The sequence below is a fragment of the Sebastes umbrosus genome, chromosome 16 (assembly GCF_015220745.1).
Source record: "Sebastes umbrosus isolate fSebUmb1 chromosome 16, fSebUmb1.pri, whole genome shotgun sequence".
NCBI lineage: Eukaryota > Metazoa > Chordata > Actinopteri > Perciformes > Sebastidae > Sebastes > Sebastes umbrosus.
The window spans coordinates 16,652,845-16,672,940 of record NC_051284.1 but is presented as its reverse complement, the minus strand read 5'-3'; the positions used below and the strand labels follow the sequence as shown (position 1 = coordinate 16,672,940).

The following is a 20,096-nucleotide window of genomic DNA, read 5'->3' as shown; positions in this document are numbered from 1 at the left end:
GACATGGGAAACCTCTGGTGGTCCGGAGGAGAGACTCAAAGCCACACGCGAGCGCACATGGTATCCCAACCCGGTAGATTTATACCTGTAAAAAGTTACAAACAGTCCCTTTAAGTTTCTTTGTACCGAGGATGTTATTATTGGGGACGTTTGTGAATGTTTGTTCTGTTGTTTCAAAATGAACAAAAAAACAATAAATATAATATTGAAAAAAAAAAAAAGTATCAATACAGCAATGTAAAAATACTCCATTGCAAGTAAAAGTCCTGCATTTAAAATGTCATTTAAAAGTACAGGAGTAGTTATCAACAATACTTAAAAATTAAAAAGTCTGCAGAAAAATGTCTCCTCTCACTTATATATTATATAGGCCTTTATACACGACATTATTGGATTGACAATGATGCTGCATTTTATATACAGTCATGTAGTGGTGGGTTCACAAGATAAATCTGAACGTTTGCGAGATGATTAATGGGAGAGGATTGAAATAAATAAATAGTTTACATACATTGGCTTTCATCTTTTATTCCTTTCTCTAATCTTTGTTATTTTTTGTGAAATATTGGATAATTTAAAATTGAATAATTAATAATTCAAATCTCAGGTTCCATCTGAGAAGTTTAGAGGTGAAATCCCTCTTTAGTGGAAATGCTAACAACTCAGAGATATCTGAAATATGACAAGGTGCCTCAGCCAGATAAGAAGATTGATACCAGTGGACGGTATCAATCTATTGCAATTCTGTTGCAATTCCGTTGCAATTCCGCCAAAATGCGCTAAAATTGAGCGTTTTTTTAACACTACAGCATGTAAACATGAGCTAGTAGAAACACAAAATACAAGTATGAACCTGAAAATGAGCATAATATGGGACCTTTAAAGCATGTAACATGTTCTAGTAGAAACCCCAAATACAAGTATGCACCTGAAACCTCTTTAAGTAGCTGCAGTGCTTAAATAAATGTCCTTAGTTACTCTCCAACACTGTTTGTGTGTCAAAATAAATTCACAAAGACAACATAAAATAGAGGACAATAACTCCAATAATTTATTAAAGCATAATTTTGTAAAGCCAGTTACAAATAAAAAAGAACAACACACACATATCTCTCTCTTTCTCTTTTCTTTTTTGTAACAAGCACAATGTTTTTACTATGTTAATGATGATAATTAATAAGCATAACATAAGATAAGAATGGGCCCCACTCTGGCCGCCTGCGGCTGATAACAGGACCCGTTGTGATGAAGTTGCCCTTGGAAACAGATTTGCGATCAGAAATCTAACTTCAATTCATGAATTCTCTTCAGCAGACACACTGATCACATTTCAGCAACTATACGGGGCAACTTCCTCTTACTCAGTGTAATATCAGTGACAGACAGAACCACATAGATGTAGAATAACTAGAACAGACAGCTCCAGGTTCCTTCTAAATTATGGCTTATTATGGGTTCTCTGGTTCTCCTCTCATTTTAGCCAAAACTAAAAGAACCAAAAGTTCAAACAGGAACCTGTGAGTGAGTTCTGCTTATTCTAACTCTACAGGCCGGATCCCAGTGGGCTGTGTGTATGCAGTCAGGGCCGTGGCTACCATTGAGGACACTGAGGTCATGACCTTGGTGTTTTTTCTAGGACTTTAGGGCATTTTAGCAAAAGTGGTAAAGGGAGTTTAAATCCTACAATGGAAAAGGTAAATTTTGCTATATTTATTTAGATAAAATCTGCAAAATCCCAAATTATAATATCATTTGTGGTGTCTGATCTAATTTCCTAGAGGGTTGGGTTGGGCGCTGAAGGTGTTGGACTCATGACCTCAGTGTTTCCAAAATCCTACGGCCCTGAACGTGGCACTCCAGATAGACAATTTCACCATAAGAAGTTCAACTTCACTTAATTATCTGGCAAACCATAACTGTTTTCAGAGCAAACATTGACAAAAACTAGTTTAGAAACTTCTGCTAATCCAAATTAGATAACAAATTGGGCCGTGTTTGGATGTTAGACAGTATTTGTTCCGTGGTTATGTAAGTATTCCCCCTGGATATTTGGACACTTTGTTTACAAAGATGTGTTATACATAAGGGACGCTGCCGTCTACCTGCAATGCCACAGAGTCAGATGACAGAACAGTGACTTCATTTTCAGTCCAAACACACACACACACGCACACGCACGCACACAAAGCAGTGATGACTGCACAATTGAAACCATCTCGGAGCCCATATCCTCACAGTGTCTCATCTGCTCCTCTTACACTGAGATTTAAAAAAATCCAATATATTTTGTATACATTATCCTCCCAAACACACCTTGCAATACACACAGTACAATAAGAATTAAATAACCCCTAATAATCCCATGCTTTTCCCTTAAACTCACAATCACGACACCATTCTTGACAAAGCCTAGTCATATAAATACGTCTTATTTCTAAGGGATACACTCACTTCTTAATTCTCTTTTTCTCATTTCCCTTTTCTTTTCCAACGGTTACACCATAAATACAGTCTCACACACACTCTCTCTCACACACACACACACAAACACACAGCAGCATTCCCGACACAGCACTTCAGGGTGGTTAAGATAGCAGAGGGCATACAGTACAGTAATAATAGTAGTATCAGTAATAAAAGTCATAAACAGGTTGGAAACACAGACAAACTGGAGCTCTTATGCATTATTGTTCAAGTCACTGATCTTAGTAAAGAAATAAAGTGAGAATAGCATGAGCAGACGAGGATATACAATACTTTATGGCTCCAATTGATGCTGCAGACTATAGTGAGTCCCACAGATTACAACAAAATCATCAAAACACTGTGGAACCATGACCACGTTTTCTCATTATGGTCTGTGTTTTTACTATTCATTTCTCTGTGAGTCACATTAATGGCACAGCCAGTGGATGATTTACAGTGTTGGCATCATATTCGGACATACAGTGGTCATTATTAACACCATTCACTTGCATGTATTTTACACGAGAGGTGTCACATTGCATTTAGTATGGCGTCTATATACTGTACAGTGCAGCAGTGGCCACCGAAAGATTCCATAATAACTCTTATAATGTGTGATATACAGTACAAAACAATACAGTTTATGTGTACATGTATGTGAATATACAGTAGATATATGTAGACATAGATAGGGGAATGTTTTGTCTCGTACTATTCTGGTTGATATTGTTCTCCTTGTAAAGCCGAGTGAGGCTTTTAACCATGCACCATTGACTCCGTGTCAAGTTAAACGTGACCAGAGAGCCTCCGAAGCAAAAAAACTCTGCTCTTTCTTCTCGATAATATCTATTTGATATTGTTCAGAAATATTTATAGCCACTTTCTTTGGCTGTGTTTTCTTCTTGTGGCCACACGGTGGCACTGACGAGTGAGCGAGTGAACACTATGCTGTATGTCGGGCAGGGGAGCTCATTTTCCCCCCCTTTAGTTTAGCCCTGAAGAAGAATCATCATCGAGGTCTTTTTCTCAGTCACAGACAGATGTGATACAGGTAAACGACAGAGAGAGAACAACAGAGAGAAAGCAGAAAGCGAGAATTTAGCATAATAACTTAATACCAACAGCAAATAAAGGTGCAACAGGAGCGAGGACACGTGAAGAGAAAGAGAGAGACTCTTGAAATTGGAGGAGTGAGAGAAAGAAACAGATTAAAACTGAGAAAGAGTGGCTTTCTTCTGTCTGGCAGTGCACTGGGGGGTGGATTGGTGGGGTAGAGGGTCGGGGGGGGCACCGCTGGGACAGACTGGGACTGGGCGGCTGAGTTGTGCTTGTTATTACTGAGTTTTGTCCGGAAAGGGAAGCGGAGAGAAGTGTGGAGTGTGCTTGAACATCTACATGCAGGGCTAGAACTGGCGGGTTATGTATTTGAAAGGACCGTCCCAAAAGCTTGTTTTCTTTGTCATGCACATTATTAAATACCCCCCCCTATCCCAAGTGAGACCCAGGCCAGTAGAGTGTGCGTTTGGCTTCTGCGTCCACTTCTATCTCGCTTCCCCCCCCCCCCCCCCCCCCCCCCGTCCGATCATCCACCACTCTTCCTTGAGGAATAGCTGGTTGGTGCGACTGCCTCCGTAAAAAAACAACCAACCAATGCAGAGGGGGCCGAGGCATCTGTTGCCGCTGGATGAACCGAGGGCTCTGACTGGTTGGTGGCTGATCACCTGGCCCAGGAACTGGTTATGCTGGTCACTGACATGGTGCTGCAACGTTTCTTCACCACCATGTTAATGTAGGCCCTCATGATCTTGGTGATCTCCCCGACCTAAAGAGAGAGAGGAGAAAGTGGTTATTGGTTATTATGGGTCTTGGTCTGGCTGTTATAAAGTGATCATTTGTTGGCAAAATTAAATAGGCAATACAGTGATTTGGTATCGCATTTCCATAAAGTTAGGGGACTCATAAGAGACATCTTAAAAAAAAGAAAATCAAAGCAGCAGAGGCCAAGATATCCTGACTTTTAGAAAAGAAAAGAAGTGGGCCAAGCGGGTGAATAATAAGTCCTCCCCAATATGAAAAATAATCATAAGACAAGACTAAACAACAAGAATAACAACATTGTGACGTCCTTTTTCACAATGAAAAGAGTAACGCCAACACACCAACTTATTGATTTTATTTAAATGGCCAACGTTCCCAGTCAGATCCCCAACAGGTCAAAAAAGATATTCAGTTTTCTAACATTTTATAGACCAAACAATTAATCAATGATAAAAATTAATCAGTATTTCCACCATTTAAAGGTACAGTGTGTAGGATTTGGCAACATCCAGTGGTGTGGTTGCAGAACCAGTACCCCTCCGCTCACTCCTCCCTTTCCAAGACTCCGATAACGTGAACCACCGAGTGCAAAACCGTGGTAAGGTTGTTCGCTTCACTCAGAGGTCATCCTCACCATAATAACACCATAATAACACGGCTTTAGGTACAATGGAAGTCAGACGGCAGCTCAAGTTACCACAGTTTCACAAGTGTGAGTACGGTGGCCTTCAGGTAACGTACAAATGCAAAAGGCTCTCTCTAGAGCCAGTGTTTGGTTTGTCCGTTCTGGGCTACTGTAGAAACATGGCGGAGCAACATGGCAGTCTCCGTGAAGAGGACCCGCTCCCTATGTAGATATGAAGGGCTTATTCTAAGCTAACAAAAACACAACGATTCTTACACTAATGAAAACATAGTTATTAATATCATATTCCATTTCTGCTAGTAGATCCCTCAAAATGTTACACACTGTTCCTTTAAATGATGGATGAAGAAAAAAAGAAAAATAAATAAAAGGTCTATAATGAATAATGAGCTCTCACCAGTGGCGTCTCAAAGAACATCTCCCTCTCATCCACGATGACCTTGTAGGTGCAGGGCTGTGAAGCCCCAAAGAAAGTGATGTGTTCGTACTGGAAGGTCTCCAGTGGCTTCGGATCACCCCGTTTATACACCGACACGTTTTCAGCGCTCACACTCAGCCACAGGTCATGAGGGAAACCACCTTCTTTACACTACGGAGGCAGAGGAAACAAAGGAGAAGAGGAAAGAGGAGGTTATTTCAGGTATTTTGTGGGTTTTATACAAATCTCTGTTCCTCCATAGTTTTCTCACCTCCACATCAAACAGAGTAGATCCGTATCCAGGCCACTCCTTGCTGATGCTCATGTATTTCAGCATGGCCTGATGCTGAGGCATGCCCTGCAGCCGGGTCCACTTCTCCAGAACGCTGGTCCGCGTGGCGGACGTCTCCTCCTTCACCCACATCTCCAGCATCTGCTCCTCCTCCACCTGCAACCACACAGGTCACAGGACAGATATGTCAAATGCAGAATAAATATTTCCCCGTGGACTGGTGTAACATTATAGATTACATATTAGACTGTCCAATTATTACTACTTATTTATTTTTATTAGTATTTACATTCATGTCAACAGGGAAACATTATTTTAATAATAAGATTGATTTAAAGTAAGGAGCTCACAAAATTATATATTGCTGTTGTATAAATAAAATAAATGTAAGCAATTAAATAAAATATTGGTCATTCCTTTAACTTATTTAATTAAAAAAGTGTACTGAATTAAATAGTATTTTAATAGATCCTATGGACCACCTTTAATTAATGTTAAATCACAAAAATAAATACTAGTCATATTATTAATGCATTCATATTTTAGATGAGGGAGTACTTTTGAAGTATTTATTTTATTTTAATATTTAAAAGTTACATTTTTTTAATGCCTTAAAACTTGCTAAAAAAGTAAATGTAAAATTTTTAATTTAGCAAGTATCTTTGTGACATGTTGACATTGCTATCTTTTTCAAAAGACCATACTGTACCTTTGTGTTTGCAAGTTTTAGCTCTTTGACTAAAAGTTTTTGCCGACCGTTTTTTAATGCAGGCTTTGCAGTTTTAATTGTTTGATGTATTTGTCATGCAGCTAAGATAATAACTAGGTACCTCTCTTTTTGAATTCCACCTGAGGCTAGAGAAGTTCATTTTAAAATGAACGAGATTTACCTGTGTAATGACTTCTTACATCAAAGGTTTAACTTAAGTTTAAATATTTGTACTTTCTGTAACTCAGACGTTGAAACCATAGAACATCTTTTTTCTCTTGCAGATTAATGAGGACCTTTCGGGATGTTTTTCAGTATTGGATAACTTATAATGATCAAAGTATTCCTAGTCTATTATTTAAAAATGTAAAGTTTGGTCTCCAACTCGAGGACAAGAAAAGAGTTTGGAATACAAATTTTATTATTTTGGCAAAATATTTGATATACAGATGTTGTTCCAAAAATCCCTCTATCTTTATGAATATCTATGTACCTTAATTCCTAATTGACCGCTTGTGTTTTTATTCCACTTCATTATTTATTTTTGTCTTGTAATTTCCTTTTTGTAGTCAGTAAAAAAAAACATTCCATGCAGCTATTGGTGTTATTGGTGTTCCCGTTCATTTCATCTCTTGGACCTTGCTTGTGTAAGTCTGCATTTTTTACTTCCAATATCACATTAAAGTCTGCACTTCATGGTTGCATTGTTAGGTTCAATATAAAGTACACATGACTTGCAGTAAATGGGCAAAAATGTTACTTCCACCACTGACCTTCTGCTTCTTTAGTGACCCGGTCTTGAAGCTTCTCCTCAGGGTGCCGTCCAGGAAACTCGGGGTCCTTCGTTTCTCCACCCCGACCCCGGGCCCTCCCGGTCCTCCTACCGCTCCCTTCCCATCTCCTGCTCCTGCTCCAGCTCCTCCGGCTCCACCTCCCGCCCCTACGCCCGGCTTGGTGGAGTGGAGGATGCGATTGCGGAGACGTCCGATTGGATAAACGCTTCCCAGGTTCCACCCGGCCCGACCTGCCCCATCGCCGTGGAGATACTGGAGGCGTAAAGCGCCAAGGTGCTGCAAAGTCTCCTCTGAGGCCGGGAAGTGACCGCTTATCAAAGACTCGTGAGCCTGAGAAAGAAAACAAGAAAGTGAGAGAAGAGAAACTCTATCGTACAGGCTTTCATTTGTTCATTTTGAGTGAGTGTAGAGTAACACATGTAATACACTGATTTAATGACATTAAATCTTTTCCAACTATAGGAGTAAAACCTCATTTAATTTATCGCATTTGGTGTACATACGTTACTGAATCTTTGGGTTTTTTGGGTGATTATTCCCTGAAACTTTCAAACTTCAAGACTTCTAAATTAGCTTTGATATAAATATAAGTAATGAGTGTAAGCTGTTCCCTAGCACGTGTTGATGTGAGGACAAATGTTAGAAATAATTTCAATAAATAGTTTAATAAAAATGGCAGGGGAGACTGGCTGCTGAGAGAATGTTATACATTATTTATTTGGTGTCAATCCATACTTGTTTTACTTTAATAGAAACCTGTATGGGTTTTTGAAATTAAGTATTTAAAAAATCGACCGTGCTATTAATGTTCAGAGTAAAATAATTAATCTCATTTAAATTGGGAGAAAGTAATGAGCTATTAATAACTAATTCCTTGTTTTACAGACAGTGTTGTGCAGTTGTGCAAAGCTCACCTGCTCAAACATAAAAGCAAACTCCACTCCTTCTTTTGGCATGCTCTCTACGTCCAAGAAGCAGTAGAGCTTGAAGTAGAGCTTCCATTCTCCTTCCTCCTCCTCTTCCTCACTGCCTGCCAACCTGGAAAAATACAGTAGAAGCAGGTTAAGTTACCATTTAGATCCAAACAATCCACTAGCCAGTTGGAAATCACTCTAAATCAGTATTTAGACTAGATGACAAACAACTGACAGCGGTGAACATACCTTTCAAACTTGGCCAGAACGTCGGCCACAATCACTCTGCTCTCCAGAGCTCGGTCTGTGCAGGAGTTGTGCTCAAACAGAGAAAACAGGTTCTTGCTCTCCTCCATGGCCAAACCTCTGATCAGCTTCTCCACAACCTGCAGCGGCGACATTAAAACACCGACCAGTTTGTTACAGCATGCTGCAATTCAACCATTAAAATTAGATCTTGTTTGACTAAGATGATGATGTGTGTTTTTGTTGATGTGCACCTCTCCAGCTGTGGTGTGTGAGTTGATAGAGATCTTGCAGGAGCCTCCTCCGTGGCAGTAGACGGTGGTGCTCATCTCCTGTCTCACCAGCAGGGCGGCGATCTCCTCCTGAGAGGGAACAAACTCACGAGACTTGGTGTTCTTCAGGGATTCCCAGATGAAACTGGCGTAACGCTCGATATCCGTGCCGGGATAGCGCTCTCGTACCCTGAGTCAGATCACATTTATTACACAGTTATTCCATGAATGATGTATACATATATAAAAGAGCACAATCCACAATCCATCCATGCAGACACACACACACACACACACACACACACCTCTTGAGGTGGAAGCGGAGGTATCTGAGAATGACTCGACTGGGTAGGAAGGTGCAGCTCATGCAGGTGAGCAGATGCCAGTGTGCCCGATTGGCTGGGCTGTTAGGCTGAGGCACGTGATTGGTCTGCTTGATCACCTGACAATATACCTGAAAAAAAACAGAAATATGAGGAAGAAAGATTCACACTTATTTCTAGTAATAAGGGTACCAATAATTAAACAAATTAAAAGGAATTGGTTTGAGTAAATAACTCCAAATGCAAGGATCTTGTAAATGAAATATATGAAATGGAAAAAATAAACATGAGAATTAGAAATCACGTTCATATCTTTGAAGAAAGATGGAAAACAAAATGAGGTATACAACACACAACATCAGAAAATTTCTAATAATCCCCCGGTTAAAGATGTGACAACTAAGACGATTGTGTGTGTTTAGGCTACCTATGCCAGCTGGTTGTTGTTTCTTTCTTTATAGGTATAATGTATCCTCTGACATGAATTTATCAGCTATCTGTCACTTATATCCTATGAATTGTTATTTATGTAATCAGTAATTTATTTGTATTTATTTATTTATTTATTTTTCTCCTGTCGTTTGCTCCGTAACTACATATTTCTTAAAATGCAAAAAAAAGAAGTAAATTGGTATATGGAGGGGGGTTTGAGAAATCTAAAGTTTTAATCAACATTTGACGGCAAACAGACATGTCAGACTTCTGAAGAAACATTATGTTCTCATGTTGTGGTGGAAAAAGAGACACAATTTAATAGACTAAAGAAGAGCCTGAAGGTGGCAGGTAATACTACAGTGCTTGTTACTGCGGTGTCATTTTTAGTACATGTCCTTTAATCATGGTTTCTAGCATGTGAAAGTGTTGCTGGAATCTCTATTTTGCTGTTTTTTCTATGTTTATTCTAACAATTTAAGTTTCTATAAAGCTCACTCTGCACACCTATCCTCTAATAAATCTTAACTCTGTTGTACCATTCTGCTGCACAAACGCCATTTTACATTGAGATTAGAGAAGAAAGTAAATAAGGTACCTCATCCCTGAGAGGGCGCAGGTCCTGGCAGGTCTGCAGGATGCCCTGAATGATGGGCACCGTGTCCGCCAGCGTCTCCATCTCCTGCAGCGAGTTGAAAACTCGCACCGCCTCATCCTGCAGACTGGCATAGCCCTGCTGCCTTTGTACTGCACACAAAGACGGATAAAAAAGGTGAACAAAGACAGAGAAGAAGAAGAAACAGCAACATGTAGCTTATAAATAATACCCAGTGGGCAACCTGAGAAGTGAAGCCAATGTTGAAGTGCCTTAAACTGGCATTCTTTCTAATAGCCAGCAGGGGGCGACTCCTTTGGTTGCAGAAAGAAGTCTGATTGTATAGAAGTCTATGAGAAAATGAACCTACTTCTCACTTGATTTATTACCTCAGTAAACATTGTAAACATGAGTTTATGGTCTCAATCGCTAGTTTCAAGTCTTCTTCAATACAGCATGATGTTCATTCAGTAAATTTTGGTCCCATTTAGAGTCAAATATACCAAAAAGCAGGGTATGCTTTAGGGCGTGGCTACCTTGTGATTGACAGGTCGCTACCCCGGCGTTGTCTGGTCCGGGAGTTGTCTGTGTTTTCATCTTACAACTTTAACCCTTTCACAGTGTGTTTTCAGTTCATGAAAGTTAACCTTTTTGGTCACCTAAAATGTCAAATACAGCGTTGGGTTGTACTTAGCTCCAACCTCTCGTGTCACTTCTTGTTGCAAAAAAACAACATGGTTTGTGCTGGCAAGAGCAATTTCATTTTATGAGTGCATAGACTACCGTTGTAATGTTTGGTTTTGAACTGCAGAAAGCCGTATCATGTATGGAAGCTTTTAATACACAAAAATTGTGAAAGCAGAAGGAGAGGACTGGGAAGAAACAGAAGAAGTAAAGTTGTTTTTCAGGGTTTTAGGTTGCTGAGTGTTACTTACGGCTGGTGACCTCTCCGTAAGGCAGCGGCAGCAGAGGGGAGTGCAGAGGATGCTGAGTGTATCTGAGGATGGGGTTCCTCCTGTACATCTGCTCCACGATGTCTGGGTTCACACTGTTCTCCTGAGAGGACACACAGACGTCAAATTAAATTTAGGAGTGAGTGTGTGTTGATGCATTATATAATGCTTACTTAATAGGTGTGTGTGTTTTACCTTGATGTCTCTGATGAGCTGCAGAGTCGGGGTTTCTATGGGGGTCTTGCTGTCTATGACTCCCTGTATGGCAGCCGTCCACCTCATGGCCTCATTAAGCAATTTAGTGTAGAGGCGGTAGGAATGCTTCCTCCCGTACACGATGACGTTCCAGTAACCTGCAAAAACAGGAAGCAAGGGTACATTACTACTTAAATGTAAAACCAGAATTATCTCTTTACATGTAGTCTCAAACCTCCTACGTCTAATCCTGGATTAAACCTGCCCTTTCTGCCTTTTCCCTTCACTTCTCTCTCCCCACCTGTCTCTCTGTGCACTCGCTCATCCGGCTGAATGACGGAGCAGAGGGAGTTAAGGACCAGAGTTCCCATCTTGGAGGAGTTTCGCTCCGAGCTCTTGTAGTAATCCAGGGAGTTGTGGGTCAAAACAATCCAGCGCTTCTTCAGCTTCAGGGAGGTGCTCTTAGCATTCGTCTTCATCTCCTTCTGGAGCCAGCCTGAAATGTGATGAGGCAGGAAGAGAGAGAGGGGAGGGAAAGATGTAATGAATCTGTACAGGAACAGCAGGCGCTATGCAATTATTCAGTGTCATCATTTATCCCCAGGTCTATTTGTATTGTGACTAAATCTCATATTGAGATATTTAAGACGAAATCTGTCACAACAGGTTTTAAAGGAACAGTGTGTAACAGTTTGGGGGATCTATTAGCAGAAATGGAATATAATATTCATAACTATGTTTTCATTAGTGTATAATCACCTGAAACCTGAAAAAGAATCGTTGTGTTTTTGTTATCTTAAAATGAGCCCTTCATATCCTACACACTGTACCTTTAAATACTCACATGTTACATCATATTTTTGATATTACTCCTATTTTGCCTCACATTGCTGACCTTATTTTAAATGGTAAGTATGCTTTATACTTCCTATCTCTTCTAAGGTCCAGACACACAATTTAAAACACCAATTATCACCATTTATACCTATGTTACTCTCATGGCTTGTAATATATCCACATTTTTTAACAAAGTGATAAATTGAGTCCTCACCCCTGACGAGGAACTCCTGTCCGTCTATCCTGGCGTCTCCTTTGGGCTTCTGCAGCAGACTGATCCAGTGGTGCATCTCCTCCGGTGTGTCACTGTTGCAGTGGATCACACGGTTGGCCGTAATGATGACAAAAGAGTTGGGCCTGCAAAGGTCAAATTATAGACTTTTAAAATAAAAATAAAAAATCCACCTTAAGATACTTAAGGGTTGTTTAAATAAGATGGACAGTGATTGCATATATCTGGGTTTTCCAGTAAGAGGAACAAAGAGACGACATCAGAAATCAGCATAATTGTTTATAAAGAGCTTTTCTGAAAACTGAAGCTTATTATCTTCTACTGTAAAATTCAAAACAATTTGAAAAACACAAACAAAGAATAAAAGGGTCCTTGACTTGCAAAGTGAATCAGCATTTCCTTCCTTTTTGGTTATTCATCCAACTTACCGATCAGGATTGTCTGAAGCACAAACAGAGTCAATCAGCCCCACGTCAAGAGTTCCCTGAAGGATGAAAAGAGGAGGAGAACTATTTAAAACATTAATTAATGGGTTATTATTATTATTATAATTATTATTATTATCACTACTATTTCTACAGTAACATGTCAACAATTATAAAGTGATCTTAACCTTAGAGAGACAGGCCAAAGATCAGGCCACATTGTGCAGTAAAAGCCACAAAATGTACTGAGTGTGACGGAGGAATCAGTTATGGGTGTGTTGTTTTTAGAGACTGACCACAGCGTTCTTCGGGTTGGCCTGTTCATGAGACATCTCCAGCAGCTGCTCAGGAGTGCAAACACGCACTTTACTGAGCACATTAAACCACCCACTGCACAGAAAGACAAGAGGCGTCATCACAAGTTCGACTACACAAATCTACTCAGTAACTTTATCTACAAAAATCACTCAAGTCTCCGCCTCACCTCGCATCCTCGGGCGACTCAGCAAACACCTGATAAGTCCTCTCATCCGTCACAAGGTTCAGAGCGTTCTCCTTTTCATGATTATTCACTATCTCCCTGTGAAAACACAAACAGTGCACGTCTGAAACATGCAGATGTTGTCTAGAAAACAGAGTAACAGTGAAGGAGTGGTTGTGTGTTTACTTGGCAGCTCGGATGTCGATGGTTCCCTTCAGCTTCTCCTCGCTGTCGTTCTCGTAGTACATCAGCTTGTTGTCCCTCAGTACGAACCAGCGCATCTTCCAGTTTCTGGCACAGAAGAGACACAATGAAAACACGCCCAAGACAATCTATTCTAGTCAGGTTTACAAGTATTGGAATCAATTTCTATCTGGAATACAGAGTGAATTAGCTTCTTAATTATTTATGAACATTAAGTGTAGTGTTAAAATGATTGCTCTTTGTAATTACTCTGAGAAACAGTCAATGTACACTAATGAGATGAATTTGTATAAATGAAGTAGGATCAAGCTTTTACTTTTCTTTTTTCTCTCTTCACAAAATGGCATTTATTTATTATTTCTTCTTTGTTTTATTATATTTGTAATGTTTTGTAATTTATTCAGGCTGTTATGCCTGCTGATATAATTTGTGTTTCGTGTTTATCACGATGCATCAGTTTGATTTTGTATTCTGGTCTGTTTTAGTATGTTTTGGTGTTGTGTTTAATGTTTTGTTTGTTTTTGGTGTCATGTTTTTGTTAGTAATTATTTTTAAAAAGTAAATTAGCTTCTTTATATAGCATACCTCTGTCACACTGTACATACATGTATACAAGGGTGGAAGTTACTATACACAAAATCGATGTTAGCGCAATCTAAAAGCTTTGTAATATTTAATTTAGGTTTCTGAATAAGGATTTTGATTGTAAAGTAATTTTATTTAAATTTTCTTTTTTTTTGTTTTGTGAATATTTGGATCAGTGTGTTATGTGTAGGTTGTTTATGGTAGAATGAAACCAAACCCAGCATCAAACAACGTCCTCTTTTTCCGAAAAGTAACTCAGTAACTCTAAATATATTTCAAATTTTCATCTTTTTACTTTTTTAGATTATGAACTAAAGATTAGGTTATGATGTAGACTATGACGTAAGAGTTGAGAAGTAAATTCTCAAAGTAAAGTCAGAGTACACCATCTTGAGAGGGACACTGACGTCTTCCAGCACTGCAGAGGGCTCAAAGTATCGGGTTAGACATACATATGATGACACATTCATCCAACACATATTGATCATTCACATCTAAATTGTACTGGACAGACACACACACACAACAGAGATTGTGGTTTAATTAGCATGCAGGCTGCACTCAGTAACAACTACAACAACCTCCGTGAGAGGGTGGAGAGTCCTCCTCCCTTCTTGTAGAGCCAGCCAGACTTGAGAGACTCTTGTTTGGACCGGAACCACATGAAGGTTTCGTCCTTCAGCACACACCAACGCCTCCTCCATGGGATCATCAGACCAGCTGAGGGAGCAGACGATACAAATGATTGTCATGAAAACAAAATTCAAAAGGTGGAGATGGTTTAACTTGAAAATGAGATCTTTAGAAGTTTAGAAATGCAGATACCCACCCTTCATATAGAGGTAGCCGTGGAAATACGGTGGTCCATTTCCATTAAGCAAGGTCACTCTGCCGTTATGCACTTCTTCATCAGTGTCCATCATGCCATCGTGTTCATCGTCACTGTCTGCATACTGCAACATCATACAAAAAAAATAATTATTTATCTTATATAATAACAAAAGAAAAAAGTAAATTAAATCATCAGATTTTTTTAAACAATACAGTAACTTTTTTTATTTTTTTTAATTATTCACTGCATAGCTGCTCATACATATCTGCGTGCACGCGTGTGAGGATGCGTGTAAGTATGTGTCCTCACAGAGTCGGAGCTGCCTCTGTAGGACTCGTGGCTGGTGTTGGTGCATGTCGACTTCCTCGGGTGCTCCTCGTCCGTCGGGGCGGTGCTGCCACGGTTGCTCCCGGACACAGAGCTGTCGTCTCCGGCGTTGACGGACCCGTCCTCCTCCTCCTGGTCGTAATCTGACTCGGTGTCTGCAGGCATGCTGTAGATGGGCTCCTCCCCGTCCCCCAGGCTCTCCACCATGCTCACCTTCCTCTCCGAGTCTCCATCTTTTTTCTCCCCCTCTCCTGGGTGTGAAGGAGGAGGAGGAGGGACAGTGGAGCCATCTCCAGGTGGAGGGAGAGGAGGAGGTGGAGGAATTCCAACGACAGGCGCACCATCTGCGGGGAGAGGAGGTGGAGGAGGTGGAGGAGGTGGTGCAGGAGGCACTGTCCCCTCTGCGAAAGCAGGCGGGGGAGGAGGGAGGTGAGCAAATATGTCCTGATCAATGGGAGCATCTGTCTCTGCGGGAGGAGGGAAGTCAGGGAGAGGGATGCACTCCTCCTCAGCATGAAACCCCTCGTCTACCTCCTCTTCTTTAGACGCACCTCTGCTGGCACTTGCAGCTTTTGGAGCTTTTGCCTCTGCGGCGGGCTTGGCTGCAACTGCTCCCAGCGAAGGGTCCACGCCGCTGAAGTTCAGGAGGTCGATGAGCTCCGTGGCCTTGCGGGACGCCTCCTTCTTCATCCGTTTGATCTCAGCGTCGCGGCGCAGTTGCAGCTCCTGTTTGGAGGACTCGCACAGTTGGGACACCTCGTCTTCTCTCTTTTTCTGCAGACGCTCGATCTCTCGCTCCAACTGCAGGATCTCCTCCATCTGCTGGGCCTCACCCTAGACGGGAAGAGGAGAAGAGAAGGAGCCGATTAAGCATCAACATTTACACTTTATTCTGTAAATGAATGGGAGGAGAAAAAGATGCAACATCAAGTGTTTTAGAGGTAAAGAGAAAACATACTGGGGTAGAACTATCATCTGACGATTTTGCCTCTGATGATTTTGCCTCTGACGATTTTGTCTTTTTCTCTGCTCCTTCATTCACTCCCTCCTGCTCCCCTTCGCCCGCCGTCTTCTTCTCCTCCTCCTGTTTCTTCTTCTCTTCTTCCTCCCTCTTCTTCTTCTTCTCCTCTCTGAGTTTTCGAACCCGCGTACGCGCCACCTGACCTCGCCTGTGTCTCTGCAGCACCTGCGCGGCCTCGCGTTGCTTCACGTACCGCCTGCGTTGGATGTGCCTCCTTAGATGTTTCTGGAGGGTGACGACGCTGGCTCGTGCAAGCTTGAAGTGCTTCCTGTGGACAAAATGAAAAAAAAAAACATAAACCACAGTGAATAAGAACTGGCATATATAAATGTCAGTTCCTATTATCTGTAAGAGGGTCTTACTTGGCAGAGAAAGTGAGTAGGTGGGCTCGAATTATCATGGCAGCTTGGCGTCGGACTTCATCCCTGTCTTTCTCTAAACGCTGCTCCAGAGCCTCTTTCATGAACACCTGCAGGATAAAGGTGAAAGGTTACCATGAAGATGTCTAATACAATGTAGAAAACGTATTAAATGATGGATTAATCATGTGCTGTTACAAGTGCTGGTGATTCAAAAACTGCTAAATCTCACCTTGGTCTTGCCCAACTGCCACACTTTCTTGGTCTTGTCAAATTTGGTTAGAAGGTCTGTAGTTCTCTTTTTATCATCTCCTGCTGCTGCTGCTGCTGATGATGATGATTTCTCTTTCTGAATGATTTTATACCTGGCAGGGACAAATTGTGAGAGACAAACAAAAGAGAGATTTCAACAAAAAGGGTAAAAATTCAGAGACACTTGCACAAACACACATAGACAAATGAGATAAAAGATAAGATAAAGGTAGATTTAAAGATACTTACCGATTGTAGAAATCTTTGAAAGTTCTGCGGACGGGGAAGCCGGCCCGACGGATCTTCACAGTCTCCAACATCCCAGAATACCTCAGCTGGTTCAGGACGACCTCTGGGTCAAACACACTGGGATTCTACAAGTAAAAGAAGAAGGATTATTTAACACTGAACTTCAGTAGGTGATCGCCCGTCAGGCTCTAAGAGAGCATTAAGGTGGATTTGAGAACTGAGACAGAAACTGACTGACCTTTTTCATGTTGGGCTTAATGCAGCGAATGAAGAACGGGTTGGAAACACTCAGAAGAGCCATGAGAGCATGGAGGGAGTCCTGAGGAAGCACAGAAAGGAAAATAATAAAATATTTGTGCATTGCTTTCTTATGGCAGTGAGCAAAATTACAATAGTAACTCTTTCAACGATCATTATGTCTCAGAGAGGAATACACTTAAAAAATAGTCTGTTAAAAGAGTTCATCTTTAGCTCTCATGAAACAACGGGTCTATTAATCTATTAGCTGAAAAACATAATCGTGTTCTGGGAAAATATGATGGGCATTTTCACTAATTTCTGACATTTTTAAGTCAAATCACTTCATTTAATCCACAACTATTCTTTACACCAGGGGTTTTCAAAGTCTGAGACTGTAGGCCTCCCCTCAGACAAAGCTTGGAAAGAGGCACCCCCTCACCATCCCTTAGTTTACTTGCTTAGTTTCGCTCAATTCCTGGATGCCTATGGTAAAATGGTAAATGGACTTATATAGCGCTTTTCTAGTCTTCCGACCACTCAAAGCGCTTTACACTACATGTCAGCATTCACCCATTCACTGATGGGATCTAATCTAAATACTCATTCACACACCAATGGCTATGCCTTCAGGAGCAATTTGGGGTTAAGTGTCTTGCTCAAGGACACATCAACATGTGACCCAGAGCAGCCGGGAATCGAACCACCGACCTTCCGATTGGTGGACAACCTGCTCTACCCTCTGAGCCACAGCCGCCCCTATGGGATCATAATTATGTTATTTGATCCAATATACATTCAACATTTTGAGCCAAGATAGCCTTATATTGACTTCAGACTACATAAATACATAAAAAAGGTCCTAAGGCAGTTATCAGTTTCTGAAAAATCTGTAAAATTCCCCCAAACTAATGTATATCTGAACTATCTCTTTAACAAAATCACACACATTTAGGTTATTCTATGTGATCTTTTGATAACTAATGTAATATGTTTTCACTTCTATTCACTGAGCCTCCCTGAAAGTGTTTGGAGCCCCCTGAAGAGGCCCTCCCAAACCTCTGCTTTAGACTCTTTGTTATGAGTTGCTCGTTACGTTGGGTATCTAATCGTCTTAAACTGCTTGCTTCACTCACCCTGAACTGGGAGCTCACGGTGGGTTTGCGTCTGGCCGTTCCCATCTTTTCCTCATTGTTCCTGCTGCCGACCTTCTCAAACAAGTCGTAGATGAAGTCCAGTCTGAGAGGCAACAGAAACATGATGGATTACACACCTACATATGATAAATTATTTCAGTGGAAATACTGATGACGATAAAAAAAATCATGTACAGAAATCAATTATAGCTGAATTTTCATTTTCAGGAAAGTATAAACTGTTTCCCTATACTATTTGTAAAACTCACATTATATCGCTTGCAGGTGAAAACTTGACATTTTAGATGATTTTTTGGGGTTTAAATGATCCTCAGACCTGTTTGCTTCATGACACTTTTCAAAGACATGGACATTTCGATGACTTTGCAATATAGTTTTCTCCCAACAATGAACGTTTTTTACTAGTCATTGTAGATGATTCATATCAGCTCAAAAACTCTTCTTTGAATGACTGAAATAAACCAATTACTTAAAACAATCTCAGGACTTATTACAGTCCCAATAAACTCCTCATTGAATGTGTGTGAATGTCCTGCCTGCTGTCCTTGAGCATGTTGAGAATGTCGTCTCTGAAGGTGTCTCTGTTCTTCTCCAGGATCCCTCTTACATCATACAGGACCTGAACAACACAGACAGGTTCATCATGATACCCCAGACTTCACTACAATAACAAATACAGTATGTTGACGACATGAAGCGGCTCAGTTGTACGTCACTCACCTCCCCGGCATAATGTTTGATACCGAACTGATGATCAGCAAGTCTGGGCTTGACGTAGTAAGGGTTCGTCTGCAGAAAACAGGAAAAAAGCACAAAAAATAAAATATAATGCAACGTTTAATACCAGCACAGTAGTTCAACTGTTTTATTGATAATAATAACCCACAGAGTGTCTGCTGTGCAACTTCTCCAGCAGAGTGAAGTCAGTTCCTTTGGGGAATCGACTCTCTTCATTCACGAGTGCCAACAAGCCCAGTTTCTAAGAGAAAGAAGAAAAAAACATCCTGTTACTGCATCGGCTTTATAAAATCAGCAACACCCTCTAAAACATCAGTCCAATATGATTAGATCAGTTCCCAGAGAGCATCTGGAGGCGTCCAACACAGCCTTTATTTCAACTCACTTCCACCCAACACTGATTTATAAAAGTCTGTTTAGCTGATGCTGAAGTAAATCATTATGTTAATGTGAATACAATATTTAAACTTCCTGACCAGGTGCACAAGATACACAGATTTGAAACATTTGATGCACCAACTCAGTGGTTCCCCACCGATTTTCAAAACAAAACAAACAAACAAAATCCTCAATTTTTCTTTTTTTATTAAAATCAACTTTCTTTAATGAATAGAACTCGTCAGTTTCGTCAACATTTGTGTCAGAGCCCGAATAAATATTTTGTTATTGTGGTTAAATAAAATGTAATTTATGGTGTTGTTAGATCGCTGCTAGACCGCCCCGTTAATACAGGTGCGAGCCTCCCTTTGTGTGCGGCGAGCCAGAGAGCAAACAGGTTTTTGACCAAAGTGAAAATGTTGTTTTTGAAAGGCTAAACGCCAACAAATATGGATTGAAACCGAATATTTTGTTAGATTTTGCTATTAAGTAGTAAAAAAAAAATCTTTTAAAATAGTTTTATATACAGACTTTTGTATAAATTATTCAGTAAGTGTGTTACATTATTACAGCTCTAAACAATGTTCATATTACAAGTTACGACAAATCATTTTCCTACCTTCTCTATAAGGTCGAGACACTCTGCATTGTCCATCCAGTCTATGGCGTCCCACTGGACACCTTCCCTGTGGAGAGTAACCCCAAACAG

General features: G+C 40.6%; 1 protein-coding gene across 1 annotated transcript in view; it reads right to left on the bottom strand.

Moving 5' to 3' along the window:
• Positions 1–1,028: 1,028 nt before the first annotated feature.
• The window catches only part of myo10l1 (myosin X, like 1), a 57,872-nt gene continuing 38,804 nt past the window's right edge, over positions 1,029–20,096 (bottom strand). Inside the window, exons 14-43 of the mRNA XM_037746948.1 lie at positions 20,007–20,073; positions 19,158–19,250; positions 18,992–19,060; positions 18,808–18,890; positions 18,251–18,353; positions 17,116–17,196; positions 16,878–17,002; positions 16,609–16,741; positions 16,380–16,486; positions 15,955–16,285; positions 14,979–15,830; positions 14,667–14,790; positions 14,416–14,557; positions 13,235–13,339; positions 13,052–13,147; positions 12,864–12,957; positions 12,571–12,626; positions 12,125–12,267; positions 11,375–11,569; positions 11,074–11,231; positions 10,861–10,981; positions 9,929–10,077; positions 8,881–9,029; positions 8,558–8,765; positions 8,307–8,443; positions 8,058–8,181; positions 7,123–7,473; positions 5,620–5,796; positions 5,328–5,519; positions 1,029–4,288 (exon numbers count right to left, since the gene is read on the bottom strand). Of these exons, the coding sequence (XP_037602876.1) occupies positions 4,184–4,288; positions 5,328–5,519; positions 5,620–5,796; positions 7,123–7,473; positions 8,058–8,181; positions 8,307–8,443; positions 8,558–8,765; positions 8,881–9,029; positions 9,929–10,077; positions 10,861–10,981; positions 11,074–11,231; positions 11,375–11,569; positions 12,125–12,267; positions 12,571–12,626; positions 12,864–12,957; positions 13,052–13,147; positions 13,235–13,339; positions 14,416–14,557; positions 14,667–14,790; positions 14,979–15,830; positions 15,955–16,285; positions 16,380–16,486; positions 16,609–16,741; positions 16,878–17,002; positions 17,116–17,196; positions 18,251–18,353; positions 18,808–18,890; positions 18,992–19,060; positions 19,158–19,250; positions 20,007–20,073 (4,870 nt within the window). The 3' untranslated portion in view covers positions 1,029–4,183. The remainder of the gene's footprint in view (positions 4,289–5,327; positions 5,520–5,619; positions 5,797–7,122; positions 7,474–8,057; positions 8,182–8,306; positions 8,444–8,557; positions 8,766–8,880; positions 9,030–9,928; positions 10,078–10,860; positions 10,982–11,073; positions 11,232–11,374; positions 11,570–12,124; positions 12,268–12,570; positions 12,627–12,863; positions 12,958–13,051; positions 13,148–13,234; positions 13,340–14,415; positions 14,558–14,666; positions 14,791–14,978; positions 15,831–15,954; positions 16,286–16,379; positions 16,487–16,608; positions 16,742–16,877; positions 17,003–17,115; positions 17,197–18,250; positions 18,354–18,807; positions 18,891–18,991; positions 19,061–19,157; positions 19,251–20,006; positions 20,074–20,096) is intronic.